This window comes from Sceloporus occidentalis, unplaced genomic scaffold (genome assembly GCF_023333645.1).
Source record: "Sceloporus occidentalis isolate IW3139 unplaced genomic scaffold, rSceOcc1.0.p SCAF_2, whole genome shotgun sequence".
Classification (NCBI taxonomy): Eukaryota; Metazoa; Chordata; class Lepidosauria; order Squamata; family Phrynosomatidae; genus Sceloporus; species Sceloporus occidentalis.
This window is the reverse complement of record NW_028316982.1, coordinates 226,660,633-226,683,529: the sequence shown is the minus strand read 5'-3', so window position 1 is coordinate 226,683,529 and position 22,897 is coordinate 226,660,633. Positions and strand designations below refer to the sequence as shown.

The 22,897-nt window shown below is 39.6% G+C and overlaps 1 protein-coding gene across 1 annotated transcript in view; it reads left to right on the top strand.

Annotated features, from left to right (window-relative positions):
• Nucleotides 1-1,485: 1,485 nt before the first annotated feature.
• Nucleotides 1,486-22,897, top strand: part of CD96 (CD96 molecule) — a 44,074-nt gene continuing 22,662 nt past the window's right edge. Inside the window, exons 1-4 of the mRNA XM_089508155.1 lie at nt 1,486-1,652; nt 8,083-8,490; nt 12,800-12,909; nt 20,580-20,802. Of these exons, the coding sequence (XP_089364281.1) occupies nt 1,595-1,652; nt 8,083-8,490; nt 12,800-12,909; nt 20,580-20,802 (799 nt within the window). The 5' untranslated portion in view covers nt 1,486-1,594. The remainder of the gene's footprint in view (nt 1,653-8,082; nt 8,491-12,799; nt 12,910-20,579; nt 20,803-22,897) is intronic.

The following is a 22,897-nucleotide window of genomic DNA, read 5'->3' as shown; positions in this document are numbered from 1 at the left end:
CCTCTTTCAGTTTTATCTGGGCTTGAAAAGGTCACTTTTTTGTATGGCAGTTTCCAGAATCCACTCAGCCAATATACTCACTGGCTATGTTGGTTGCGAGTTGTTGTCCCTCAGTAATAATTTTCTCAAGCTCTGAGTTTATTTCATGCTCACAGATGCCAGTTCAGATTTTGCCAGGATGAAACAACAAGCAGCAACATCCTGATAGTCTTGGATAGACTCGTTTTCAAATGGCAGAGAAGCAGTGTGTGAAGAAAGCATTTGTCAGAACTCCACTGCTTTTCAAACCTCATCATAGCGATAATCACTACAGTAATGTTAGCCACTCCTGTACAAGATTAGCCTTTTCCCAGTAAAGGATAAGAGGCTTTGGCATATGTTGTAAACAGCATCACCGATTTGCATGTGAGATATGATTTGATCTGATAGGCTCAAAATTACAGGAGCATGGATGGGGGCTTCCTAATTGTATCTTGTTTTACTGTTGTAATCCTCTTGGATTTCTCGAGATTAAGTGCAATATAAATAATAATAATAATAATAATAATAATAATAATAATAATAATAATAATAGCAAGGGTGAGTAAAGTGCATGCCATGGGCCCTTTGAGACCTCAAGGTGTGGCCTCTGAAACCCCTTCAAAGTCCCAGACTTAACAAGTAGAGCACTACATTTGCTGCTATTATTATTATTATTATTATTATTATTATTATTTCTTACCTGTCTCTCCTCATGGATTGAGTTGAGGAACAACAACAATTAACAAACAGCATTAGTAAAAAAGACATCAGTTAAACATGCATCAGTTAAAAAGGCTAAATAAGTTGCATTGCCAATACTAATGCACTTGTATTGATTGTAGGGGAAGCTGATGGTGTGAAGAAATGGCCATAGGAACACCAAATGGACATGTGCACAAGAAACAAGATTTGAATTTGACTCTCAATTGTTCAGACTCTAAGCCACTACATTGCATCACTGGCATTATATTCAGATATCTGATTTTGAAGTTCTATTATTAAAAAAAAGGGAAGGGACAGGTATTTGCTGTAACACTAGAATCATAGAATCATAGAGTTGGAAGAGACCACAAGGGCCATCCATTCCAACCCCCTGCCATGCAGGAATATTCCATCATGCATACATTCAATCATGCATATTTTGGTAATGAAATGTATGTTTTCTCAGAGAACTGATGTTCTACTATAACCTGTCCTATACTGCTGTAAAAGGTTTTATTTAGAAATGGAAACTGAGATAAAATGTGTCTACAGTACTTTGACACTAGAAGAAGATTTCTTGTGAACAGTACTTCCTTCATACAATGTGGCCAAGACAAACTGTCTATGGTTTTTTAAAAAAGAAATTCAACAGACAGTGGTTTCCTGTAAACATATATTTCCTCTCAGTGATGTGAAAAAGAAGGTATAAAAGTTATCACTCACTGTGCAAAAACAAGAATCCTTTTCTTGTATGCCTGATGACAGAGGACAGAACATTTAGACACATCTGAGGAAAAAGAAATACCTTGAATGTATGATTGTCCAAACTTTGTCCAGGCTTTGTCCAAACTCTTAGCAGCCCCACCTGAAGATGGAGACGAGATGGCTGCTTTGGGCATACTATTTCATTCTAACCCACATCATCAGTGGTAAGTTCATTTTCTTCTAAAAACGATATAGCTTTTGTATTGGTAAATCTGTTTTATGTCTGAGCTGAGTGTTAGGCCCTAAGTAATGTGGTCATGATTGATTCTTAAGGCTTTCAGTAACAGGGCTGTATATTTGGGGCATTTCTGGCTAGTCATTCCTGACGGGGCCACTCCAAACCATTTTGTTGCCAGATGTTAAGGACAAAAGGGGACCCACACAATCCAGATTCAACAACTGAAACCCACTGGGACTGGCAGCTGAATTTCACCTCAGTACATGTGATGGGACACCATGCTTCACCTTAGCTGGGGCCTTATTTAAGTCAGCTTATTCAGGGCAAGGCATGCATCTTGGAACGTATAGCTTTGCCCTCCAGGAAAGAGAAAGCTTCTTCCAGGAAGCTTCTGCTGCTGCCCTTTTCAAGCCATTAGATGGGTAAATTTTTGCTTATTTCATTCTTGCATGTAAGAATGAGTAATTTCAATAGTTTGCTTTTTGCTAGGTGAGAGTACAAGTGGTTTTGTGCCTTTTTGAAGGTTTTTTCCCCCCACTTTGGGACTGCCTTTTAGCAAAAAACTCATTTCCACTCAAAAAAATATGTGTGGATATTTGAATTTATTTTTGCATCTTTGTGCAAAAAAGAAGTTTTTTGTGCAACCTTTTTGTAAAAAAAAAAATTAAAAAAAATCCCAAAATCTGGGGGAGGGTGGGGGTGGGTGGGAGAGATTTGGTGATCAAACCTGTTTGTTTGATCAACCATTTTTTCAGCAGAGTTTCCCGATATGTTGACATTCTTTCTAGATGAGGATGTAAACATGTTAATTTTCCATATACCAGCAACCATTTACTGCCCAAACTGATTGCCTCAGTCTGCCTAATGGTAGGGTGACCCTAATACTTGGATACAATTATTGACAAGAGTGGGCCTTTTGACTTTTGTAGCCAGCAGTTCTTGAGTTCCTTAGTAATGAAACAAATAGGTTTGTTTCTAAAGGTGTTTTCTAAGAACTATGAATTTAATAATTCTTAACATGTATTATTAAGAACTAAGAACAAAATAATAAAACTAACAGAAAAATTGGTACAAGAGGCAGAAATAACATGGAAAAGAATAGTGATAGGTTGCTATAACTCACCTCCAAAAGTGCAATTTGATACATTTTAGCTAATATTTTATTCAAAACTAACAACTTCCACATGTGAAATGAAACAACTAGGTCATCTAAGTCTTGCCGAAGTAAGCAATAACATTTTTAACTTTCTGGAGACTACTTGAAGGATTCTTCCAAAATATACCTAGAAATGATTTTTGTCCCCTTTTACCAGCCTTTACTTTTCTTATGATTTCCATTTTAGTGGACAAATGTACATAGATCTGCTTTCTAACACGCTGAAGGCAGCCAGTAGCACAGGCTTATTTGCTTTTCCCTTTACTCTCTGTCTTACTATTCACACATGTACAGCTAGGAATTCTGGAGGCATCTGACCTTCTCAGTTTTAGGCAGGCATACAACATCTGTAGAAGAATCACCTAGTTTAGAAGCTCTTTCCCAGCTCAGACTTTATTGCATTGTCTGCTGTACACATGCTGCTGCAACCCAGTACCAAAATTTTTGTGTTTTGTCCCCATCTTTCCAATGCTGATGCTGCTTTTAAAAAACCCTCCAGTAAGACAAAGGAGAAAAAGGAGGGGTGGGTGGGTGTACAAAAGACTTTGTAAAAAGGAGCATCTTTGTCAGCTACTTTGTAAACTAAGAGGCTGTACAGACTGGTGATAAACGGTGGCATCAGGGCAGGGTGGTGTAGTGACCACACACTACATGCCCCAATTCTGCCCCCATGCCGGAGTGATGCCACGCATTCCACTGCATGGCAGGAGTTATCACAGCGCTCCCTTACCACAGTGTGTCCATGCACTGCACCAAAGAAGTGATGAAAAACCTTGGCATTGGTGGCTATGGTGCCCTTTCCATGGCACAAAAGGAGCCACATTTGTGGCTTATTTTTGCAACATAGAAAGGGCAAATCAGGGCCGCGGTGTGCGGTTGCTGCAGCACCAATCCAGCTAGGAAAGGGGTTGTACGGGATTGTATGTACAGCCCCTGAGTTATGGTTTTAAAGAGAACTACTATAGACATGCCATTTTTGACAGCTTTGGAAATGTCAACTTTGCCCTGGTGTGTACACAATGAAGCTGCTGACAAATAAGCATATTACATGTCAAGTTTTGATAATGAATTGTAGTGATCTTCTGCAGCCCAGTACATTTCGATGAAGCTTGGGCAGGAGAACACTCTGGTGGGAAGTACCCAATGTAAGCAGAATGGCTGTAACACTAGAGTAGTTCTAACTGTCAACTCTCCCCTACCCACATGTGTGCTGATGCAGTAAATCTCAAGAGAGGACTAGATCCTTCCAGATAAACCAGCAACTGGGCCTCAGTACAGGATAATAAGCCTACGTAGAGACAGTCAAACACTCAAAAGGACTTGATCCTTCCAGATAAAGCCAGCAGCTGTGTCTCAGTACAGGATAACAGGCCTAAGTACAGACCAAACAGACAAACTTAAGGCAGACATGCCCAACAACTTTAGCCTAATGACAGGCCTCTCATCACAACTTGGAAGATGCAGACACTTAAGAGTTGGAACACATTTTGAGATAAAAGGGCTATTAATAATAGTTAAGTATTAAAATATTTATTCCCAATTCCCTGCTGATGTTGCACTTTGATCTTCATGCATGCTTTTAAGAATAATTCTCAGGAAGAATTTCCTGTGCCGGGTTCTGTCAGAAGTGGAGCAGCTTCCTGAATGCAAGATGCTCAAATAAGTGTCTCTCCCACTTCAGATCCTTGGGCTATTTAAACTATTCTTCACTAGAGAATTACATATTTTTGTTCCTCATTTTAAATTTCCTCTCAAGGTTCACTCACACAGCTTTTCTGAAGCTAGTGTCGATAAATTTTAGGGCCTAGATCAGAAATGAGTAATCTTTTGCTCCAGACACCCCTTAACCACAAAAATTGAAATCTTGTCCTGCGAAACACATACAGAGTATGGGTATAATTTTGCAATTTTTAGGCCCTTTCTGGACTAGTTTAGACTCAGAAGAGACTTTATTAAAAAAAAAAAAAAACAGGAAGTGATTTTTTTAAAGCATGTTTTCTGTTGTTGTCCTCTTCTGTTTTATTTAGGGCTTGGGACAATTCCTTTTTTTTGGTTTGCAACATTCCCCAGCCACCACAGAGAATTATGGGAAAGGTAGCTTAAAATAAATTTACCAGGATCTGATTTTATTGTGATAAATTTTATTAATGCTCTTTTTTCAAATTATGAACTGCTTTAAGAGGTTGTAGACTTGAAAACAGTATCACAATACTTAGGTGAGTGTGGGTGGGCTTTCATCATGGTGAAATAGTTCCAAATAAAATGTATTTGTTCCTGCCAAAATCGTTAAGAGGTCAGCCCAAAATGCATGTTTGCACTCAGGTGCAAATGGTCTACATAACTGCCATTGTGACTGAGTGCAAATGTCTGACCTGTGCTGATCTCAGTAAATACCCAGTCACACTGGTTGGATTTTGGAGTTTATTGCATGAAATGTTCACACTGACCTGGGCACAGGATGGAATTGGGCTGGAACTGGTTAAAACTGATTTTACCACACACAAAATTGCTGCTGCACTGCCGCTTGACCATCACCCGTCCGCTCTGGAAGCCAATTTTGATGCCACAGAATCTTTCTGTAGTACCAACATCAGCTGCCAGAGCACTACTGGAAGATGGGTGATAGTCGGGTGACAGCACAGCAGCAATTTTGCGTGCAGTAAAATCAGTTTTAACCCATTCCAGCCCGCTCCCATCCCATGCCCAGGTTGGCATGAAAATTACATGTGATAAACTCCTTTAAATGGTTTCTTGAACCAGCTTCAGTGCAGAGAAATCATTCCATGGTGAACTGGTGGCTTTTATATCAATGAGGTAGTGATTCCATTCTGGGTTTAAAATCAAACATTAGAGGAGCTATTCAAAGTGCTGGAATCTTTGGTACCTCCCTGCTCTGAAGTTCAGACTAAACTCTACAATGGATTCAGTACCCTGTTGACACATATGCTACCAACCAAAACTGATCCAGAATGACCAAAAAATCAGCTATTATGTAAATGAGTCCTCGTTGAAAACAATATAGTTGGCATTCTGTGATGTTCATATGCATACACATATTTCCCTTATGCCGACATAGGTCCTTCTTTGGTGGCTGCAGAGGCTAGTGTCGCTTCCTCCCTCCACAGTACCCAAAGCCCAGACTTATTGTACCACCTGAGAAATTCACTGCATTGCCATCTTGTGACTTATGGGAAGTGGTAGGTTCCTAAAAATGTCAGGCTGTGGTTCTGTATTTACAAAATGATTACATCAACAATGATACTCTCAAGTACCCCAGCAGATCTTAGTACTGTTGTAATCATTTCACCTCTGGATATGAGGATGTAATCCACTATTTCTATGATCCTGCCCTCTTCCAATGAGCCCCCAAATGGCTATGGAGTGGGCAGCTGAAGCTGTACAGTAAATGTTGGAGTGTATATGACTCAGCCTTGTGTTGTTCTGCATGTGGAGCTACTATGTTATGAATTGCAGCCTATGTGCATTTTAATAGATTGTGAAATAATGGAAAGATAGTCATCATTTCTTGACTCATATTCTACCACAATTCATTATTTTGCACAATTCATTATTATAAGGAAGGGGGATAATAACTCATTGATGGAGAGGGTCTAGCTGGAGTAAAATATTCACTTCTCTTTGTGTACATTATAAGATCCTGACTTTGGAATGAACTTTATTTACTTTATTGGATTAGGAAAGGGTCATATTTACAAATCTAAAATGAAATTGGCTGAATAATGGTAGACTTTGTTTCCACATTTCCACAGATAACATTAAAATTGTATTGTTATAGAATACTTCCAAAAATAAGATTAGTCCATTTATTTTCATAGTTCCCATTGAAGTCAAGCTGAGTCTCTTCAGACAAGAAAAAGGTCTCTGAAAGGCCCAGGATTTTCTCTATAGTATTCCTGTAATTACCAAGGACTTCCCATTCCCACTCAGTTTAAATCAATTTAAATTAATCCAATATTTTGCAAAATGAAATGTGCCACTCTGTGGCTGTCTGTCTGTCTGTCTGTCTGAGTTATACAGAAACAAGCTAAGATGGCCACCACCCAGAAAAACAGTGATTGTTTCCAAGACCCAACTTCAACAGAGAACAAGTGAGGGACATAGGAATGCTAACAATTAAAGAAAGTTATCCTAATGCTTAATTAGCTTAATATTGATGAAACACTTTAACTCTTTGATTATAGCTCCTGAAAAATAATTAAAAGGGGTTCAGTTGGAATTGGTGAAAGCCCATTTCTGAAATATTGCCTGAATCTATATGTGACATGTGGTCAGGATGGCAAACAAGGGCGGGAGTGAGGGGAACTCCATATATTTCAAGAAGGAGTTTGGATGCAAAATCATGACATGCAGGAGAAATAAAAACAAAAAGAACTGGAAAGTCTCAATACTTCCAGAGATTTTTTTTTTCACTTTCTGGATGAGCTCTAACATGATTTGGGTGAGGAATATACACAGCAAGCATTCTTTGAATAGAGCCAAAATATTTACTTTGGCCAGGATCCAATGAGAACTATTTCCATCAGTTATTTCTCCCAACCAACAAGGAAAAAAGGAAATTTCTATTCACCCCTTCTCCCCACCCCCAGCTTCTGTGTGTCCTCAACATTTGCTCCAGGAAGTTGGGTAACCTTTCAGTGTAGGATTTTACCATCTTCCAGTTGTGCTTTGATTGTGCTTTGGCACTGCATGGCACTGGTTAGCCCTTGATGGCCCTTCAGGTCTCTTCCAATTCTATGATTCAAGGCATACAAAGGGCTGCAGCAGAGAATGGTGAGGGTCCTGTTGTAGTAGCAGATTCTTGCTACTGTGAAATTGGATAACCAGGCAACATTAGAATGTGGTCTACATGTTTAAAGATATCAGAGAGGATGAACACATAATTCAGAAGAGGCTCAAACAGTTTCCTTTCACCTGAGCCTACTGGGAAGGGTAAGATTCTGTCCCCTTATCTCATCACCCCTACTGAGTTAACTGAGTACAAACTACTTTTGCACTTTGAAGCCAGTTTGCATCAACTGAAGTAAGTTGAGGACAAAGGGGGAAGGAAAATGGGACAGTTTAAAATCAGGTGAAAAACTGCAATTATAGAAGATTAATCAGAACTGTCCTTGCCAAATCAGAACAGTTGGGGTGGGCTACTATATCTCAAATTCCTATGTTTGTTTTGCAATATAAATAATATATATATGAAAATAGAGTATGTGTAAATGACAACATATGCATTTCTGTTGGCTTGTAGCTCTGTCTGAAATCATCATTAAGAATGAGAAAACAGTCTATGCCTTGCCTGGTGATGATGTGACTCTAACATGTAGCATCCTGAAAAGAAAAGGAATCCATGTCACACAAACTCAGTGGTCAAAAGTTGATGAGCTCTCCCAAAGAACAATCGGTGTATATAATCCTCGCTATGGTACAACTTTCAATGGAAGAGGTTACAACTATTCCATGAACTTCAGAAAGGCCTTCCAATTTTGTCAGCCAGACTTCAGCCACAGCACTTCAGCAAATTATGCAGAATGTGACCAATGGATTTTGCATATGAGGAATGTGAGTCTTGAACTGTCTGGCTTGTATCAGTGCAGTTTTGCTACATTTCCAGCTGGAACAAGCAGCTCAGAAATCAATCTTGTTATTATAAAGAGTGGTAAGTAACATTGGGCTTATTATTAGCAGTGCATACAATATGCTTGCGTTTATTCAGTATTACTACAGACACATATTTATAGTATTCTGTTGGGTGGTTGTCTTGCTGTTGCAACTGTTTGGGTTTGTTTTTTTCTTAAATGCAAATAATGTGTTTCAGTTTACCTCTCGTAAGAATTGGGAAATGTTTCCCATTCTGTGTGGGAACAATTAGGATTGTGATTAAATCAGGGGTTAGCAGTTGTGTGGGATCAGGACCAGTTTTCACACATTGAGCCCCTTATTGGCACATCCAGATGCATTGTAAGTAATGTCTCCATTGTGGTTGAATTACAAACCCCAAAGGTCTTTGAGGGTGGTGGCTCTGAGAGTGAGGAAAGGCATACCATCACATTTGCATGCAGCTTTGAATGGTATGGTGCAGGTTGGGGGCAAAACACACACACACACACTCCATTTCCCACCTTGACCCCTCGATATTGCAAGGGTGAATGGGGGGCTTCCAGGGGGTAGGAAAGTGGGATTAAGAGGCTGTATGCATCTTGTGGGCCACACTTTCCTACTCTGGGATTAGGAGGTCTTGGTGGCTGCTCCCAGATTCTGAATTCCTTTTCAAGGAGAATATTCTGGCTGCTTTCCTGTTGTTTGTCCAGAGGCAGGCAAAGTGTTTTTTCTCAGCTGACTGGCTTTTATGGAAGGAGCTTCTAATGAGGAGTGCTGCTCTTATTTTGAATGGATGTGCCTTTTACACAGTTTTTCATCCAACTGTGGTTTGAAAGTATAATTTGCTTAATTGTGTTTCGGGGGGGGGGGGGGGGAGTTCAGAACTGAACTCTTATCAATATGGAGGGCTGACTGTACAAAGGCAATAATAAAAGTACAAATATAAGAGTTATTTAAAAGGTGATTAAATTATAGTGTTTAAATATTAAGCATTAAAATGTATTAAAAGATCACAAGCAAACCTTAAAAACAGGATTGCACCATATTAAAACTCCATCCCAGTCATTTTATAAAAGCCTGACTTGTTGATGGGAGGTGAACAAAGACAGGGTCATCCTAGCCTCCCTACGAAGGGAGTTCCAAAGTCTGGGAGCAGCCTCTGACAATCCCTTCATCACTTAGTTCAATTGTTATTCCAGTGTGTATTGGAAATGCACAAGAGGGCAGATTATGCTTCCTATTCTTGTGCAACTGCCATGGACTAAAATGGAAACTAACAGGATACAAGTTCAAGATTTCCATTTCTTTATCTTTCAGGGACAACTTGATAGGTTAAAACAAATCAAGGAACATAAGAATGATGTTTGTGAAGTGGGCAGAGGTGGTAGTGGAAATTATGGTTTGTTGCGATATACCTTTTATGCTCCATTCTAAATTTAACTCTTTCAAGCTTTCTTCTTCATGTCTTGTTGGAATGTGTCCATCAGTGTGCCAACATTATCACTACCATTGAAACTGGACACAAGTCAGACAGCTATTGTTCACAGATCATTAATTTTATTCTTCTGTTCTGCCTTACATTCTACTGCAGTCCCTGGCAAAGAATAGAAAACATTTTTTTCAGGGGGAAAATACACATTGCAGAGTCATCTTTTCAACCACATGGGATAGAAAATGTTCAGAAAGCAATATTAAACATTAAGAAAACATAGGTCCACATCAAAGTAAAACAAGACCATCTGGAGGGAACCAATCCACCCAGATTCACTGGGAATTGTTAACTGGCAGGCATGGTGGACCAAAGCAGAGGGAATGAACATCATTATAGAACTGAATCAAAGGGAAGATGACAAAATAACATGGCTGATGGAACATGAGAAGAATGCAGAGACCAGCCCAAAGTTGTAAAGTATCCAGCTCCTTAACCAGCTTCTTCCTGACCTTAATTTAAAACATCTGGTCTGCATTTTTCTGCATTCATCTGTTTAAGATGTTTAATTGTTTCCTAGATAATTTCTGATTTTCTAGTAAGCACTGTCTTTGTTTGGGTGGTCATGGTAAGCTGTAATTTATTACTGTGGCAGGAGTGGCTCATTGGAGTGACCCCCAAATCAGACTGAGGAACTGGATGACACCTTTTTAGAACAGATGACTACACACTCAGAAAGGAAAAATGTAGTAGTGATGGGTGACTTCAACTATCCTGATATTTGCTGGGATTCAAACCCAGAAAAATCCTCAGGGTCTAGCAAATTCCTCACTTGCCTCAAAGACAATTTCATGGTCCAAAAGGTGGAAGAGGCAACAAGGGGATCAGCTATTTTAAATCTGATTCTAACCAACAAGGATGACTTTGTTAATGGGGTGCAAGTGGTGGGACCATTAGGTGGAAGTGACCATGTTCTCCTGGAGTTTGTTATACAGTGAAAGGAGAAGCCAGGCATAGTCAGACACGCATTCTAGAATTATTGTCCAGTTAATCTGACATCAATACCAGGAGAGATTCTAGAGCAGATCATTAAACAGAGAGTCTGTGAACATCTAGATGGCAATTCCATAATCACAAAAAGTCAACACGGGTTTCAGAGAAACAAGTCATGCCAGACAAATCTGATCACTTCCTTTGATAAAATTAACAGCTTGGTAGATGAAGGGAATGCTCTGGCTATAGTGTATCTTGATTTCAGTAAGGCCTTTGACAAAGTTCCCCATGACATTCTTGAAAACAAGCTTATAGAATGTGGGCTAGACAAGGTAACTGTTACATGGATTTGTAATTGGTTGACTGGTTCCCTTTCATCCTGGAGAGAAGTAACCAGTGGGGTCCCACAGGGCTCTGTCCTGGGCTCAGTGCTATTCAACATCTTCATCAATGACTTGGAGGACAGAATTGTGGGCATACTAATCAAATTTGCAGATGACACAAAATTAGGAGGAGTAGCTAATACTCCAGAGGACAGGATCAAAATTCAAAATGACCTGAATAGACTTGAAAGCTGGGCCAAAGCTAACAAAATGAAATTCAACACAGAGAAATGTAAGGTACTGCACTTAGAGCGGAAAAATAAAATGCACAGATATAGGATGGGGGACACCTGGCTGAATGAGACTACTTGTGAAAGGGATCTTGGAGTCCAAGTAGACCACAAGTTGAACATGAGTCAACAGTGTGATGCAGCAGCTAAAAAGGCCAATGCAATTTTAGGTTGCATCAATAAAAGTATAGTGTCTAGATCAAGAGAAGTAATAGTGCCACTATATTCTGCTCTGGTCAGGCCCCACCTGGAATATTGTGTCCAGTTCTGGGCACACAGTTCAAAAAGGACATTGAAAAACTGGAGCATGTCCAAAGGAGGGCGACTAAAATGGTGACAGGTCTGGAAACCATGTCCTGTGAGGAATGACTTAGGGAACTGGGGATATTTAGCCTGGAGAAAAGAAGATTAAGAGGTGATATGATATCCCTGTTTAAATATTTGAAGGGATGTCATATTGAAGAGGGAGCAAGCTTGTTTTCTGCTGCTCCAGAGAACTGGACCTGGAACAATGGATGCAAGCTACAGGAAAAGAGCATTAGGAGGAACTTCCTGACAGTAAGGGCTGTTCGACAGTGGAACAAACTCCCTCGGAGTGTAGTGGAGTCTCCCTCCTTGGAGGTCTTCAAGCAGAGGCTGGATGGCCATCTGTCGGTGATGCTTTGATTTAGATTTCCTGCATGGCAGGGGATTGGACTGGATGGCCCTTGTGGTCTCTTCCAACTCTATGATTCTATGATTCACACCTCCTTCTTCTTACTCTAATCTTCATTTCCTTATGATATGTTCTGCATATAAATTAAACAGCTGTTCTGATAAAATGCACCCGTGCCTGATGCCCTTGTCAACTGGAAACCATTCTGTTTCTCTAATATTCTGTCCAAACAGTTGCCTCTTGTCCAGAGTGCAGGTTACCCATCAAGATATTGTTGCACATCTGTTTCTTTTACAATGATCCATAGTTTTTCATAATCTATACAATCAAAGGTCATAAGGTCATAATTATTTGGTGCACTCCATTAGGCAACATATTTTTGCTATATGAGCTCAACTGCCTCTTTCTTTCTTGATCTTAATTTGTACATATGGCATTTCTCACTCCATGTATTGTAAAAGTTTTTGCTGTAAAATCAAAGGTCCATATATCTGAGATATATTCCTCTCTGTTTCTTCAGAATTATAATGAAACACTAGTTATAAAATACTCATAGAATCAACACAGTCTACACCAGCAGCACAGGGAGAATAATATAACTTTAACTTAAAATGTACAGACCATGATTTTACCCTTAATTTTATTTCTTTATATTCATACTTTTTGCATAATACAAGATGACAAGAACTTTGTGGCAGAAACACTGCTAAACCAGACACTGGAAATCCCGTGCATGAAAGATGTGCCCTCTGAAAACCTGACCAATTCTACTTTGAAATGGTTTCTGGTAAGTAATATTTTTTCACACACTGATAGGAGAAAGAAATGCTATATCTTTTGACAGACAGAAACATTAGGCTTGAGCTGTGTGAGTTAAGAGTCAAAATATAAACTTACAAAGGGGATGGCTCTGTTTTCTGGTGCAAATTGCTATCCATCCTTAAAGCAAAGAAACTACAATAGTAATGTAACACTACCACATACACCAGATTAATGCAATAAGGATCCTAAGTACTAGCAAGAAGAACATGTGCAATTCAGCTAGGAAAAGTGATTTCCCCCCTCCCCCGCCACTTTTATTGGATTTGTTGTTTCTTTATGTGTCCACAGATCAATTCCAACTGATGGTAACCCTGTCATGGGGTTTTCTTTGCAAGATATATTCAAAGGAGGTTTCTCATCACTTTTCTCTGAATATAGCATACAGAATACTAGGGTATTCCTCAACTAAAACTTGCAAAATACCCCAACCAGCATCACTATTCTGGAAATGTCAGTCCATTTTCCCCCCTAACCTTTGGTTTCTGTATATGTATTTATATCCCAACATGGACTTGGGCTCTCTGATCTACTTTGCAGTAAATATGCAAATGGATGAAGTAAAGAAGCAATAGCATAATATCTTTAAACACTGGTAACTTTTCATGGCATGAAACTTCACGGACAACCACACACACATAAATCTTAAGCTCAGTGTGAAGTTTGCTTACTTGTTATTGTTAGCTGTATAGAGGAATTAAACAGCAAGCAGACTCCAGGAATTGTTACATCAGGACAGACAAGTGCCTCATAACCACTCTTTTTAATGTATAAAACATGTCACCACCCTTCCTTCTTTTCTTCCTTCATGCATGTTCCATTCACATAATTCCTATCCATTTCTAACACAGAATGGTCCCATGATATTACTGAAACTATTGCTCCTTCTCTTGTTCTCTCAAATGTCAACATTATTTCCCATAATTTATGGGTTACTAACCTGTTTTAACAGCCACCACAAGAGTCCAGAAGCACACTTCCTTTGACTCAGAGACATGCACCAGAACACTATATTACCTTCTACATTATGTAACGTTTTTATACTTAGCTACAAAGCAGACATACTAAGAAACCCTGTTAGTGAATTGCAAACATGTATAACTGGGCACTGGCAGGAATGCCCAATGTGCATTGGTGCCCAGTGTGCACTGGGACTAATGTGATGTGTATCAGAACTGATGTGCAATGGTCACTTTTCTGGCACTGCTACCTAGTAATGTAACAGCAGTCCACTACTGGATAAGAACATTATAAAATGTTCCAGTTCCAATTCCCACATACTTATGAAGACGTACGTCCCCAACAGAATTCCAGTCCATATCCTTATCATTGTATTTTTATTACAATAGAATAATTAATCTCATCACTGGTTTAGCTTTGCCTTTATCTTAATTTTTCATTACGTATTTAACAGATAAAAAATAAATAAATTTTAGATAGTAAATCTTAATGATTCTTGAACCTAAATTCCATCGGTGGCTGATATCCTCTGATGCATTCATAAGTACATAAATATAGTTAGGAATTTCCTGAGGAACCAGGGCCCCAAATCCCCCTTAAACTCCAGGGATCCATTTCAAGTAATAGAGGTCTGTGGGGCAGTCAAGTGGGGTGCTTCAGAAGAATGTGAACAGCCCCCCCCCCCCACACACACACACCAAGCCATGGTATGATGAACAGCCCTACTCAACTTCACCACAGACTTCCATCATCGGAAAAGCTCCTTGGTGTTTAAGGTGGGTTCTCAGGGGCAATATTTACAATCATGGCAATAGTGCCACAATTGATACTATACCATAGGTGGATACAGAACAGTTACAGAGCTATAGCCCTATGTTACAAATTTAAAATCGTAGTGCAGGATGCCAGCTTGTATTCCCCCCCCCCCAACAAAAAATAACCAAAATATCTAATAGACCTTAAAAAAACAGGAAAAGAAAGGATAACACAAAAAGAACAGGAAAAATAAATAAATTGTATTATATTGTACTGTATACATATATCACACCCCAGCATACAAGGACTCCCAAGGCAATGCACAACAAGTAAAAACATATAAAACAGCACAGAGATTTTTAAAAGTTTTAAAATAGATTAAAATACTCCTTAAAAGCCTTTAAAAACAGTCTGGAAACAATCCTTTAATATTATTTTAAATCAAATGACTAAAACAGAGCACTTTCAAACTTCTATGACCATATGGAATAGTACTGTTCTGGCTGTCCACCAGCATCTCTAAACAGATGGAGCCAGCCTAACTTCCTTGGCAGGGAGCTCTACAACTGGGCAATGGTAGCATTCAGGGGATACAGCCTACACTGAATGACACCCCAGAAGAAGGATGACATTCAGTCATGCCCTTCTCCCACTGTGCCCCTCCCAGCTTCACCATGGCAGTGAAGGCTTCTGAGCACACCTCTTCCAGCTTTGCTACAGCTGTGGAGGCCTCCAAACAATGAAGAGGCCTGAGTGTGCCTCTCCTGGCTTTGCCATGGTGGCGGTGAAGGAGAGATCTGAGGGCCCCCTTTTGGTCACCACTGCTCCCTCCCCACAGCCCCCACACAAACACCAGGGATGGGGACCCCTCTGCAATTGGAGACTGGCTCATATGGCAGGAAGCAGTCTTTCAGATATCCTGGTTTCAAGCAATTTAAGACTGTGTAGGTTAAAACCAGCACCTTGAGTGGAACTCGGAAGCAGATTGGAAGCCAGTGCAGACTTTGTAAGACTGCTGTTATGCAGAATCTAAAACGCACACCTGACACCAGTCTGACAGCTACATTTTCCACTAGTTCTAGCTTCCAAATACTTTTCAATGGCAGTCCAGTGCAGAGCAAGTTACAGTAGTCTAATTTAAGGAATAGAGAAAAATGAAAAGTCTTATTATTACAATTGAGCCAATACAACTGAATCAGTGATTTTATCATTCCAGTATGTTTTAAGTGTCCATCATTCTCCAAATCTATTCTGTTGCAATTGTTCTCTTCTTCTATATGTCATCAGTCTACCACACCCCATATATGTGGCACTCTAAAGTGAAAGAAAGAGGGCCCATGGTGACACCACTGAACAGTGTCAGGTTTCCATCAGTTCTTCCATTTTCCATCATTGTACTGCTGCTGCTGTTGCTCACCAGTGCTATCTCCACTGGGCTTACTTCTCCAGCTGCCCATTATGAAAGCTTGGAAATACTGCTGCTGGTATGACAACTCTCTCTCTCTCTCACACACACACACACACACACATATATATATATGAGAGTTTAAAAGAGGTTAATATCTTCAAAGCGTTCTCTAACTTGACTTTTTTTCTTTTAAATCTTTCTGGTTTTTTATTACTTTTCCTAAGAAACTCTTCCAACAAAGGCATAGTTTGCTATAGGGTTTGGATGAAGTGTGAAGAAATATAAATATTAGACAAGACTGCAGCTATATAGCAAATACACAGCAGTTCATTTATAATTTATGAATGCCTTATACTTTCTTATAAATATTCAGATTCATACTTTTAACAACTCTTCTTGAGAACCTTTGAGTAAAATAAACATTCCTAAGTGCAATGGGAGCAGAGCTCAAAAAAGGTACTATTAGAAAGTAATCAGCTAAAGTTATAATTCAGTGAACTAAAAGTCATTAAAGGTAAAAGTAAAGGTAGTCCCTTGACACGAATGTCTAGTCTGTAGGGGGCAGTGCTTATCTCCATTTCTAAGCCAAAGAGACAGCTTTGTTCAAGGACTACTTTGGTAGTCATGTAGCTAGCATGACTGCACCGAACACTGTTTCCTTCCCACTGAGAAGTGGTAGCTATCTATCTACCGTATTTTCTGGCGTATAAGATGACTGGGCGTATAAGACGACCTCCAACTTTTCCAGTTAAAATATAGTTTGGGATATATTCGCTGTATAAGACTACCCCTCTTCCAAAGCACACCAAATAAAAAATTTTAAAAATCACATTTGATTTCAATATGGTAATTCTAATTCAAATGCTTATGACATGCAGGTACTTAGCAGGAAATCTTGTTGTATACAAAGCCTGCTTGGATTGGTCAGCTCTCCCTGCCTGCCCAGCCCTCCCTGTCTCCAAGACTATCAGAGCAGTAGCGCAAACACAGCTCTTTTTTCCATACTCCAGGCATCCCGGACGCCTGCAGCTTGCTCTGCCCTTCACTTGCACCTTCCCGAATGAGATGTCCCCTCACCTCATCATCAGGACCGTGTTAAGTCACTTCTTTCCATGAATCCTAGTGAGTGGCTTTTCTTCTACTGTACATGTACAGCGCCACCCTTGCTGCTTTCATACAGTCGCCACATATGGCAGGGATGCAGCAGTGGCCTCTTTTGAGCTCCCCCCCACCATATGCAGCTACCACAGATTCTCCAGTCCATCTCGGAAGTTTCAGCAACCACCCTATAAGATGACATCCAGCGTATAAGATGACCCCCGACTTTTGAGAAGATTTTCCTGGGTTAAAAAGTAGTCTTATACGCCAGAAAATGCAGTACTTGCATTTGCATGTTTTCCAACTGCTAAGTTGGTAGAAGTTGGGACTAGTGACAAAAGCTCACTCCAACATGCATCACTCGGGCTTCGAACTGCCAACCTTAGTGGTGTTTTAACCACTAAGTCATTAGTGACCATTATAATCACAATTTTAAAAAATAATGCTTGCATTTTCCCATTTCTCAAAAAGAAATACTTTTAATTACTTTTAAATGTTCTGTGCATCTCTGCTGTAGTACAAACACTCTTGTCTCCCATCCATCTTACTGCCATGGCAAAGCCCACAACCAAGTATGAAGCAGTAGCATGAGACACAACATGAGCAAGCACGTTATTCTGACTCCCAGATTTAGTGAGATCTCACCCCAATAGCTATAAAAATAACTAAGTAGCTCCCTCTATACCAAAGAGGGAGTGACATTCTCCTTCCTTAAGTGGCACTAGTTACACCCACATTCTGGCTTGACCACATCCTCAAGTAATGATTTCCAGATTATGGATGAGCAGAAGAAACAGTCTGGTCTAAATACTCTAAAGGCATCAGATCTCATCTAATCTTGGAAGCTAAACAGTTCAGCCCTGGTTGCTACTTGGATGGGATATGCCAATGAAAACCAGCTGTTGTAGGCTATATTTCAGAGGAAGGAACTGGCAAAATCACCTATTAGTATTCCTTGCTTATGAAAACCCTATGAAATTCATGGGGTCACCATAAGTCAACAGGCAACTTGAAGGCATGTACACACTGAGAGAAACAGTTTAGATTGTGTCTGGCAGAGGGATATGGTTCATGTTCTGTTCTCTGCTTCCCATCTGCTGTGATTACAATGCAAATACAATCCTAAACTCGGTTACCTGAAAGACTCCATTACCTGAAAGACTCCATAAAGGAGGCTTGTTTCTAACTAAGCATGTACAGGATGGCACTGTTAGCATATCTGTTTTGTTCCTTAAATAGCTGTAGGGGAAATCAAGAATGTGGCAAAGGAGTTAACCCTTTCCCTACATATCATTATCCAAGCACATCCCTTCAGTTGCTACTGCTGCAAAAGGGAAGCTGATATGGCCACAAATCATCTTGGGAGAAGAGGGAAATTTCTTCAACATCATAACATCCCTTTGCTTGGCTGAGTCAATCCTGATCATACTGTCCATAAATATCTGTTTTGTTTTGTTTTATTTTTTAAAATGACCTAATGGTGATGATCAAAGCTTCAAAGCAATGAGTTTCAAGCAGCTGGTAATATATCTGTAAATACCTAAATGTACCAGATCCCATATGTTCTGGAAGTTAAGCATGATCAACTGTGGTTAGTATTGGATGGGAAATCACCAATGAATAGCAGTTCCTTTAGGCCATAGTTCAGAGGAAGGAGTTGACAAAACCACCTCTAAGTGCGCCTTGACTTCTGTAATGCGCTCTACATGGGGCTACCCTTGTGCCTGGTTCGGAAACTACAGCTGGTTCAAAACATGGCAGCCAGGCTTGTGTCAGGAACATCCAGAAGGGACCGTATCACTCCGGTTTTGAGGTCCCTCCACTGGCTGCCTATTGGTTTCCGGGCCCAGTACAAGGTGTTGGTTATTACCTTTAAAGCCCTAAATGGCTTGGGTCCAAGCTATCTCAGAGACCGCCTCTTCCCATACAATCCTCCCCGCGCTCTCCGGTCCTCTGGGAGGAACTTGTTGCAGCCTCAAAAATCGAGGCTTGCGACGACCTCCCGGAGGGCTTTCTCTGTTGTCGCCCCTAGGCTCTGGAACGGCCTGCCGGATGAGATCCGTCAATTAACATCTTTGGACAGTTTCAAAAAGGCTGTCAAGACGGATCTCTTCAGGCAGGCCTTCCCAGACTGAAATATCCCGGCCTCAGGATCTCAGGATTTCCCCCTCCTCAGTAATGTCTCCAAAGCCCCCTTTTCTTTAGAACTGAAGTTGCAGTGGTTTATTGGTTGGTATTATTTTGTTTAATTTATTGTTATTTTAACTAGTTATTGTGGTTTTAAATTAGATATGTTGTTTAATTACTTTTTAAGGGGGGAGGGAATAAATTGTTTTTATGCTGTATGTTATTTTAATGCTGTAAACCGCTCGGATTGGTTCGCCACAGGGCGGTATATAAATAAAAATTTATTATTATTATTATTATAAGTATTCCTTGCCTAAGAAAAGCCATATGAAATTCATGGAATCATGATAAATTAACAGATAACTTAAAGGCACATACAGACACACAATGAGTTACACTTTTGGTGGAAATGAGGGTATAATGAAGTAACATTTCATGAGTGGGAGTACAGTTACTTTATTGATGCAATAACTAACATTTTCTATTCACTTTGTATATGAATTTTTAAAGCTTTCTTAAAGGTATATCCACATGAAGTTTTATGCCATTTCCTTTTCAATCAAAAGGAGTTTTACTCTTTAAAAAAAAAAGGGGGGGGGAATGAGAAGTAAAAAGAGAGCAATGAGGAAGACAAGGCAACAAGGTGGCTTAACAATTATGACACTGCAACAACTAATAATTGAATTTCTTTCTAAATTATATAATGAGTATAAAGAATTATTACTTTAATAATGCAAAATTACAAACTCTGGTGATTATTATGCATTTTAACATCACCCGCTATTTGGCCCTAAGACTGCCTGGGCCAAATTTCCCATAGCATGACACAGGTCATATGAGAAAGGAAATAAAGTGAAAGCTAAGTGGGCAACAGTATGTTAGTTGACTCGAAGGAAACAGAAAGTCTGAGGTTGCTGGTAAATCTCTATTTTCATAGCTGTAGAATTGCCAAGTGTCTTTCTCGTGCTAGAAAAGGAGGAGGCTTGGCAAATTCAATTGTCATAGTTCACCTATATTGCAATTGCTGTTAGACCAACAGTACTTAATAGCAGCTTACCTCAACCTAGTGACCACCAGATGTTTCAGACTACATATCCCATTAGTCCCAAACAGCATGGCTTGAGGTCAGGATGGTTGGGATTTTCATTCAGACCTTCTGGAGTCTTTGGGGAATGCTGATTATTAGTATTATCTTCTACAGTCTTGATTCAAAAAAGAAAGAAAGGAGGAAAATATCATGAGACTGCTAGATGGCAATCAATCACTAACATAACTCTTATTTCAAACAGAAAGAGAACAAGAATGAAGAGTTACTTATAAGTAAACAGTCCTACTATGCTCCTGGATACACAGCCAGTCCTACAATATTCAAGGATAGAATCAAAATTAATCCAGAGAACACATTAATAATTTCACCTGTATCAGTCCTCGATGATGGCAAGAAATTTGTCTGTTCTGTTGTCTACCAGCCTGGAAGAATCATTAAGAGCACTACAGATGTGAAAGTGTTTGGTAAGCACGAGTAATAACTCTTCTATAAGTAAGGAATATGCAGCCCATTGTTTTACACTATTTTAAATGTTTTAAGGAAGCATAACAAGAACTGGGCAAAGTTAGCTCTTTCTTTCTTTCTTTCTTTCTTTCTTTCTTTCTTTCTTTCTTTCACCTCCAGTGAGGTATTATACTGTTCTGTACTGTGACACGTGTCACATACCCACTATATTGTAAACCGCTTTGATCTATAGGAAAGGCGGTATATAAATAAAGTTTTATTATTTTTTATTCTTTCTTTCTTTCTTTCTTTCTTTCTTTCTTTCTCTTTTTCTTTTTTTCTTTTTTGGACAACAGATCTTTTAATTCCCTGTCATTTGTGTTCCAGAAAAGTAACTGTCCCCAGGTTCGGACTTAAACACATACATTTAGGAATATATTATCAAAGCAAACAATAGTATATTAAATATGTTAAATGACACATGCATCTTAAGAGGCCAGAAGCTGCGCCAAAGCTGTGCTCCAGTCCTTAGGACTGGAGTATGGCTTTGGCGCAGCTTCCAGCTTCTTAGGATGCATGCATCATTTAAACAGCCTACCTCCAAAGAAGCAGCTTTATTTTGGCCTGTCTGTTTGGGCCCATAGTTTTTAATGGGGTTGTAGTTTTAACCTTTATTCTATGTGTTACTTATGTATTATATTGTTTTAACCTCATATTTTTAACTCATCTGCCACTTAATTTTTGTTTATTTTTACATAAATAATATTTTTAACTCCACCTTGTTTTTTAAATGCTTGTAGGCCACCTTGGATCCTGTATAGGAAGAAATGTGGGTTATTAATTAATTAAGTACAAGTCTTCAGATGCAAATATGCATAGTTCTAAATAAATATATAATAATATATAGTGATATATATTTTATTGGAAAATAATACTAAAACAAACATATATTAAAAATACAAGCAATGACAGTACTAAGAAAACCTAATCAAACTACTAAGCAGACATTGCTAATTACGCTGCCCCTCCCACAACAGAGGGAAATAAGCCATTGTTATTATACTTCCCAATATGTTAGTATGCATAAGCTTTTACTACATGATGCTAATAGAATCCATTACACTTAAAAATATCTATGGGTACAATCCTTTAAAAAATCCCCCAACTTGCACATACACGCCGACATATAATGGCAAGGAATCTATACTGACGGGAGTGGGGAGCAACTGGACTAAAATTGAAACCAAGGTATTTCGTGAAATAGCTAAAGAGTGTACATTCCTGATGAATTCTAGATATTGGTGTGGTGCTCATATGACATACCTATCATGTCATAGATCCAGCAATCATAATCATTCAGATTTTGTGATGGTCCTAAAAATTCTGCTTTTGAGCATAAACTATGTCAAAGGGCCGGTACACACTGCCCCTCTTTTCTGTGCAGCATTGCCACAGCAACCAAACCACATGGCAATGATGTGCAGCAAAAAAGAAGCTGCCCAGAGCGGCTTCTTTTTTGCAGTGTCACAAGCAAGAAGGGGCACCGCCATGACGCCACTTCCTGTCTACTATGCCTGGTCACTGCACGGCACCATCATCATCATCATGGTGGGCCCCATGTGGATGGGAGGCCGCCATGATGCTGGCGTCCATACAGACTAGGGCTCTGGAGAGTGCGGTTGCTGCGTGTTCCAGAACCCTAGAATTGGTTATTATTATAATTGGTGGTTGTTGTTGTTGTTATTATTATTATTATTATTATTATTATTATTACCACACCGCTTCCTACCCATGTGTACCAGGTCAAACTCAGACTCAAAACAAGAGACCTTCTCTCTTGTTACTCAAAGAAAGTTGGGAGACTGGGTGTCCCCACCAAGTGTGCCAGTTTCTCTTTAAATGTTTGGAGCATTAGCTCAAGTTTGCAAGGGTCTAGGTAACTTGAGGATCATTGGCACCTGTATATACCTATACTTTCTGAGGAGGACTTCAAGTCTGGGTAAATTAATAGGTTTTGGAGCTTATCACACAGGCCCTGGGGAACAGACCCAGCGCAGAACAGAAGGGGATGGGAAGGGAACAGAACAGGGATATCATCTATTTGACCAAGCGGGG